Source organism: Morone saxatilis, unplaced genomic scaffold, assembly GCF_004916995.1.
Source record: "Morone saxatilis isolate NCDOM2014 unplaced genomic scaffold, NCSU_SB_2.0 Contig5, whole genome shotgun sequence".
Classification (NCBI taxonomy): Eukaryota; Metazoa; Chordata; class Actinopteri; family Moronidae; genus Morone; species Morone saxatilis.
In genome coordinates, this window is record NW_023340095.1 from 22,976,280 (window position 1) to 22,983,933 (window position 7,654).

Consider the following 7,654-nt stretch of genomic DNA (forward strand, 5'->3'; position numbering starts at 1 on the left):
TAGCTTTTTTTATGATTTTTATAAACATGCAATATTAAGTGCATTGGTTTTAATTGAAAGTGCCAAAAGACCAATATTGAAATGCAAGGAGTCAATAACCAAGTACAAAAATAATTTGCTTTACCAATGATAATGAAGTTTGGCAACCTTCATACTAACTAAATACAGTTTTCCAATTCAACACCCTATTCATATGTATTTGTAATTAAACCAAAATGTGTGGTTATTTGTATTACTATTTAGTCCAATACCAAGTCGATACAATAGAAAAACAAATTCCCTGTTCCTACTACAAGCACTTTGATTTGGTTCTCCTTTTTCCAATCTTGTCATTTCCCAGGCCACAATCTCAGATACAAGCCTAAATCAGGATGTTTACTGGGAAAAAACAGTCAAATCTCTCAAAACTACTGTATCTCTGAACTATCTCTTTAACCAAATCACACATTTAGGCTACTCTATGTGATCTCCTTTTGATAACTAATGTAATGGCTCATGTAATATTTTTTCACTTCCATTAACTGAGCCTCCCCTTTGGAGCCCCCCTGGGGAGGCTGGACTCCCTCTTTGAAAGCCTCTGCCCTAGATGTCTACAAAACGCTCCCTCCCACTGAGCTAAACATCTAGACATCTTTTGACCTAAAAATCACCTAAATCTGCTTCCCGTGATTTAGGTGGCCAGACATCACAACGACGTTGGAGATATAAATTAATACATAGTTTAACAATATAATCTTAACTCACAGTCCACTCGCTAGCTTTTGTAGAGCTTTCAGGCTCATCTAACAGTCTTCATTAGCAGATGGGAAATGGCTCCGCAATAAAGAAGGGTATTTTGTGTTGTCAGGGATTACAATCTCTTAGGAGCGACTATGATTGCATGTCAGAAGTCCCACACTTCATCTGATGACAACTGGACAAGCTCCTTGTGCTGATGAAACCTATTAGATCTGGTGAAAAGCTTCCTAAAAAGGCAAGGAAGTGGACGTAGAGTAATTTGTATTTTGTTAATCTCAAAGCCAGATGACCGATGTCTGCCAGATATGCCTACCTGTGTCAACAATGAAAATAAAGATATTTGAAATTACCACTACGTTAGACACTCCCCTTATTCCCCTCATCTTATATCACACTTTTACATAAGTATACGTCTCAAGCACCTTAATAAAATATTTAAACCATGAAATTACCACAATGTAACTGAGTAACTGTAAGGCCTACTCTATGCTAGGATTATAAACCAACAAAAAAACAATATACAACACATATATTAATTAATATATTGCAGTACAATTACTCAACTTATCATATCAGCAGGAACTAGAATGGCATTTTCTACCTGCTATCCAAATGTTTAATAGAGAAAGGGTGTTAAAATAAATTTTCCACTGCAGTGAAATCTATTCGTAGCTGGGTATATATATAGATATATATATATATATCTATATATATATCATCTATAGATGTACCACTGTAGGCTAGGTTATTAACGTCACCGGACGTTCTGAAAATCCTGCAGTGTTTTATTGCTGATCATCAAGTTAAGTGGTGCAACTGAGTCAGCACGGTGGTGCAGAAGTGAAAGGTCAAAATCACTTCAAAGCCAGCTGTGGGCGGATATGGTTTTGTGTGAAGCCGTAGAGAACACAATCTATAATGTATTAAAATCTGCTGCTGCTGCTGGTGTTGCCGTTACCTCGGTTTAGATTTCTTGTAATCGGCTTGTTATTTGATTTCTCCCCACTCAACCAGATCGACCAGGACATCCACACAAAGTACACATTGTCATCTGATGCAGAGCTGATCTTAATCAGATCCCTGACATTGGGCAAAGTCACCAGTAAGTCCTCCAGTGATGTTCAGAAAATCGCTGCTAATTGTACGTGTATTGTACTTTTGTTCATTTGCTGTCCCCATTATTTTATCATTCTTGACCTCTAAATTAAAAAAAATCAAACATGTTACCACATAATGTATATTTTCACCTACGTATCTCTGTAGGGAGAGAGAACTTCAATGAGAAAGTAATGGAAGCAGCCTCTAAAGGTTTCAGTGGCTGCCTCTCTTCGGTCCAGTTCAATCATGTGGCACCACTGAAGGCGGCGCTGACTAATCGAGGAAGTTCACTGGTCACCATCCGTGGTCCACTGGTCCAGTCAAATTGCGGTGCACTGGCAGAGTCCACCTCACACACACTGCAAGGTAAACCATTTACACACTCTCCTGTTTAACTCACACACAGACTACCACTAACTATTTCTAGGTTGAGCTACGTGCTAAGCCAACGCTGGAGTATAGTCTGTAACCACTGACTAAAATCTTGGACGTGATGTGTTTGACCTCATTCTGAATACTTTTTTCATCCTCCCACTAATCTACAATTTTGCTAATGAATTAATCTTTCCAGTGCCTGTAAAAATGTAACATTTTCTAGTTCCAGCTTGGGGATTTGCTGCTTTTCTGTACATTGTTGCACATTAAATATCTCTGAACTGAATGAATGACTGACAATGCAAGTTATTTGAATATGTCACCACGAGCCCAGGGAAATTATGGAGGGCAATTTTCATTATTAACTGACATTTCATGGGCTTAACGATTAATCAAAAAATAATTGACATATTAATCAACAAAAAAAGATAACTGCAGCCCTAATTACTTTCTGTCTTTTGGCCTCTCCAGTGCTCGTTGCTGCCATTGGTTACGCCATTTGGCTCTTTCGTGCCACTTTCTCCTCCTCGACCGCTTCTCTTCTTCTCTCTGCTTCATTCGAGGATGGCTACAGTAAAATTCCACCCACCGCATCTCGTAGTTTTACGTTGTTTACCGACGACGCCGGTGGCACACATTGGACAAAACGCGTAGCCACACCAGGCTAGTAAAGGGGTCCTGTGTCTTATTGGGACCTTGGTTTGGACGACACTTTAAGCCTCAAAAAGTATTTACTAACCCCCTAATTTTCCTTTGTAGTGCTGGCCTTGCACTTTCTGGAAATTGACAATTTAAAAAGCAATAACCATCTGACTGGCTTCCTGTTAAACCGTTCCTGTCTTTAAAACTTGTAACTAGTGCTTTGTGGATTTAGCTACAGTCTGTCTAAAGCAGACACATGCCAGCTGTGTTTTTCAGTCATCTGTCTGAAAATACAGATGTGTTTCTATTTTTACCAATGGAGCTGTCTACACCAGCCTCTGCAGTGACACCAATGTCTTTTTACACTTTACATATGTTTTTTTCCCCAATTATACGTGAAAGAACATGATTGACTCTATAACGGAGCACAGAGTTATGGTTAGAGCTTTTTAATTATGTGCTGTAATCAACTAATGTTAATATTTAGAGTAAGGAAAGGCAGAAACTCTGCCCCCAACACACTGTATACAAATATACATAATAAAACATAAAAAGTGACGTAGAACAACATAAAATTAATTAATTTCAGGCAGCAGTTTGAGCGCAGTTGGGAGTAGAAATTTTGTGAATTGGCATTTTGGCAGCGACATGAAAACAGCTTGTCGTGTGGAGCTAAAACATGCCACTGCTCCAAGGCTTATTCACCATCACAACCCATTCGGTCTGACACTTTGACACGGGTTAATTGGGTGAACACACATCATCACTTCATCAACACCCTCCTTGTGAGCAGAGTTTAACATAGGTCACCTATGGGTCACCTATGGGTCACCAAGTGTTGCTATTAGGGATGGAAACTTAAGTTGGTGATGTTGAGATGAGATGATGTTGACAACCACAGAGATGTATATAGAGAAAAAAATCAGATGTTAGTGTTCATACAGAGAGTGGGAGAAAACTGAAACTGAAACTCAACCTAATTTGGTCATTATGTCATATGCAGTAGGTAACTTTTTGTAAATATTGCTGAAATTTTCACTGTGTTCTGACAGTGATATTTGAGATAGATAATCTGAAAAAAATCAGGTCTCTCAGGCTCGTTCTAGTGGTACTTGGTTGTTTTCGTTAAGGCCCAGTGGATTCCTGCAAATACCAATTAGCAATTCAGCAAATGTAAGAAAAATATTTGTATAAAAACTACCTACTGCAGCTTTAATTCTAAAATTTAGCAGTGAAGCACAACCAACTCCACTTCAGAGATTCAAGACATATACATATGTCTCCTGTATGATAGGGACATTAATGAATGTGTCTGTTTTTTGTCTATGCTTCTCCAGATCAAACTGTTACAGCGAACAAAGACAAGGAGCAGCATGGCAACGGCACCCAGAAAGATTTGGCTGTAATAGCAGGTCTGTGTGTCTCTCTCTTCTGTGCCGCTTTATTTTTCTTTTGGTTAATTGAAAATGAGTCCAGGCTGTTTGTTACTTGTCATTCTCTCCATTTGCCTCCTCCATCTTCATTCCTTTTTTTCCTGGTCTCTTGATAACTCAGACTGAGCTCAAGCTCATTCTCATTAGTGTCGCTCACACAGCTTTGTTTGAAATTAAATTTAAGTTGATGGTGATAAAGTTGAAGGATTTCTGTGTGCTTTCTAATCAGGGAACCTTTTCTTTGCATTTTACTTCTCCTTACACTTGAATTGTATTGTTGTAATATAAAAGATGCCTTGAGTTTATCTGCAACATCAGTCTGACTCACTTCGAACCTTGCATTAAAATGCATGTCGTATCTACAGTGTATTAACCTGATTACATTTACACCTGGCACAGAGTGATGAACAGATTTGTCTCATTTAGACAATTTCAACAGTGTTTGGTTTATTACTATCCGTACTTTGACACGGCCACCAGATAGTGACGAAGAGCTAAATGGCTGCTGTTTCCTAGGTGAAATATTTTTGCAAGTGTAGTGTTTAGTGTCATTAGAATGCTTGGAATTTCTAGTTTTCAGCGATACCATGAATGTTGTAGTGGACATACGAAGAAATTATCCCGGATTATTTGATCACAACTTGCTCTATATATTTTCTCTTATAAGTTTATATTTATACAACTTAATCTTAAAATATGTTGTAATAACACATAAGAAGTAGTAAGTAAGTTTGAACAACATGCAATTGGTTTACAGAATCTGAAAGCTGAAGAACCCAGTAATGGTAGCGAGTGTCTCCAGTGTCCACATGGAGATTGATCGAGATCGGATCGCTCTGTCTAGCTCAATCAACTGAATGTCACATCCTTCTCTTGTTGCACAGGTCCAAGAAAACAACAACAAAAAATAATCAATAATACAGAATATATAATACCTTCATGAACCATCTCTGAACCACCGTGATTTGACTCCCTTTTCAATTTTTGGGGGGTTATGTGCAGGACTGCAACTGTTACTGGTCGCCCATATTTACCATAAAGACATAAGAGTGGTATCAATCTTCTAACCTAATCTAACTCTCTGCAAGAAAGGGATTTTTAATAACTTCTGGGTTTGCTATAATCATCTTCAAGAGAATACATAAACTACATACTGAAGATGCTAGAACACATAAATTAAAGCATTTATGTATTCTACTGAAGATGCTAGAACACAAGAAACAATCAAGGACATTGCAATTACATTGTAAGCATAAAAAACCCACACTATTTAAATATACTAACAGAACATTAGTACATCAATGGCCAATTATGCCTCTTAGCTGAGCAGTGTTGTCAAAGTAACAATACTTGATACTAGTTTATTTATCTCCATGACCAAAATTAAACTTTGTATCCAAGCAGAGCTTTCAGTGTTTCGTGGTAAGAATTCTTGCACAATTAAACTCTGCGACAGCCAAGTCGAAGCAAGCGGACATTACTGTCACCAGTTTAAATCGGGATCAGAGGTCAACAGAAGAAACTTGATGGGGACAGTCCAGGTTGACAGCATTGTCCCCCGGTACTTACTAATGCTTCTTCCCTGCTGTGTTCTCAGGTGTGGTCACAGCGGTGGTCTTCATTGCTGTGTGTGCTCTGGCTGTGATAAGCCGCCTCCTCTACCAGCAGCGGCGGGCCCAGAGGAGCAGCAGCATCAAAGAGGAGACCAGGCACAGCATGTACACAGACTACAGGACAGAGCTGCACCTCCACAACTCAGTCAGGGACAACATGAAGGAGTACTACATCTGACTGCAGCGCGCGCTCTGTGGACCTAAGACACAAACTTACCTCTCTCTTTTAAAGGACTAACAGGTGGACGTGCAGCTGCAGGATTTCTCACAACTAAACATCTCTGTGCCCTGGAAGTTTCTCAGGAACACTGCAAAAGCCTGTAGCCTGCAGTCCACTTTCTTGATGCTCCAGTACAAGCAAGTGGCTGAATCTCTACAGCTGTTAGTGTATTTGATGTTGGTGAAACTGTCAGAATCAAGCTGCTGTGGTTTCCTTCGTTGCAAATTGTGTAAAGCAAAAGATCAGTGTCCTGCAGTGGTGGACAGAGGGACGAGTGCAGTGAGCGGAAGCTGCCGTCCATCCTGAATGCGCACAACTTACAACGCTTTGTTTGAAACCCTCGAACGCTGAATATTTCAGTGGGACTCACTAAATTGTACTTGCAAGTCAGGAAATGTAGGCCAGGCCTGTAAGATATGCGTGCATTCGCTGCTGTCTTTGTTTTGTCAGTGGTGGTGAAAGTTGTAGAAGAAATGGGGACAATACTGCCTATACTGTATGAGTGCCTAATTTGCATACAAGTTTTTATTTTGACATTTTAGAAGTTATTCATGTGATTTGCACAAAAGCAGTCGCATTTCCTGTACATAGAGATGAGCTTACTGTCTTTCAGTTCTGTAACCCACACTACATAGAATAAAAGGACATTTGAATTTCCCAGTCATGCACAACATCTTCTGGTTGACCATTAGTATGGAGTGACTCTCAGTAATGTTTCTTTCACCAAGCTGTTTTCCACTGCACTGTTTGAAGGAGCATGGGAATTAAATCCAGGAAGTTGTAATCTTTTGTTAAGTGGGTATGTACTAGATAAGTAACTTTCAACACTTTCAAGTGTTTCAGGTTTTCAAGTGTAGTCCCTAAGAAAGCGTTGTACACCATTCAAGCCACATATACTTAGTTGTAGGTAATATTTAGCTGTTGGCTTGTGAAATCATTGATTTTTTTTCATATTAGTTTAATTGTGCTTACTCTACTTGCATAAAAATCCAAAAACATGTGTTTATTGTATCAAGAGTGGCAGAAATAGGAAATTGATGGAGAGGATTATAGTATTTAAATACAAAGCGGTCATCAACACCAACTATCTACCAAACTGCAGTTGAAAATCTTGCCAAACTTTGCAAGCAGCCAATAATAGTATCTACAGGCTACAACACACTATACAGGCATTGGTATATACAGATTTGGTAAACCACAAAGCTCCCAAGTGGTATCTCTGGTGTTCTTTGGCAAACGGGCAACAGTTTACTATGGACAGTAAGTGTGAAACTGGTTTAACCAGCATGCAAGTCGAGTTTGCAGTAATAAGAAACAATCACAGCAGCAGGTTTATCGGGGCTTGTACAGCTATAGAAAGCCCTGGGGTTAAATGTGTCCGTCACAACCCACTGTACTATACTTTGTCACAGTACATGAGTGATTTGTACCACCGCTTAAGATTGTAATGCTCAGTTGCTAGCTTGGTTTCAAGTATGACGTACCAGTGTAGACCCACCAACTCAAAAAGTACAAAAGTTACGCTTGTTATTTAT

The 7,654-nt window shown here is 39.2% G+C and overlaps 1 protein-coding gene across 1 annotated transcript in view; it reads left to right on the forward strand.

Moving 5' to 3' along the window:
• Window positions 1–6,781, forward strand: part of LOC118338698 (contactin-associated protein-like 5) — an 87,996-nt gene extending 81,215 nt beyond the window's left edge. The window contains exons 21-24 of the mRNA XM_035675990.1: window positions 1,753–1,840; window positions 2,002–2,202; window positions 4,191–4,265; window positions 5,884–6,781. Coding sequence (XP_035531883.1) covers window positions 1,753–1,840; window positions 2,002–2,202; window positions 4,191–4,265; window positions 5,884–6,077 — 558 coding nt within the window. The 3' untranslated portion in view covers window positions 6,078–6,781. The remainder of the gene's footprint in view (window positions 1–1,752; window positions 1,841–2,001; window positions 2,203–4,190; window positions 4,266–5,883) is intronic.
• The last annotated feature ends 873 nt before the right edge of the window (window positions 6,782–7,654 follow it).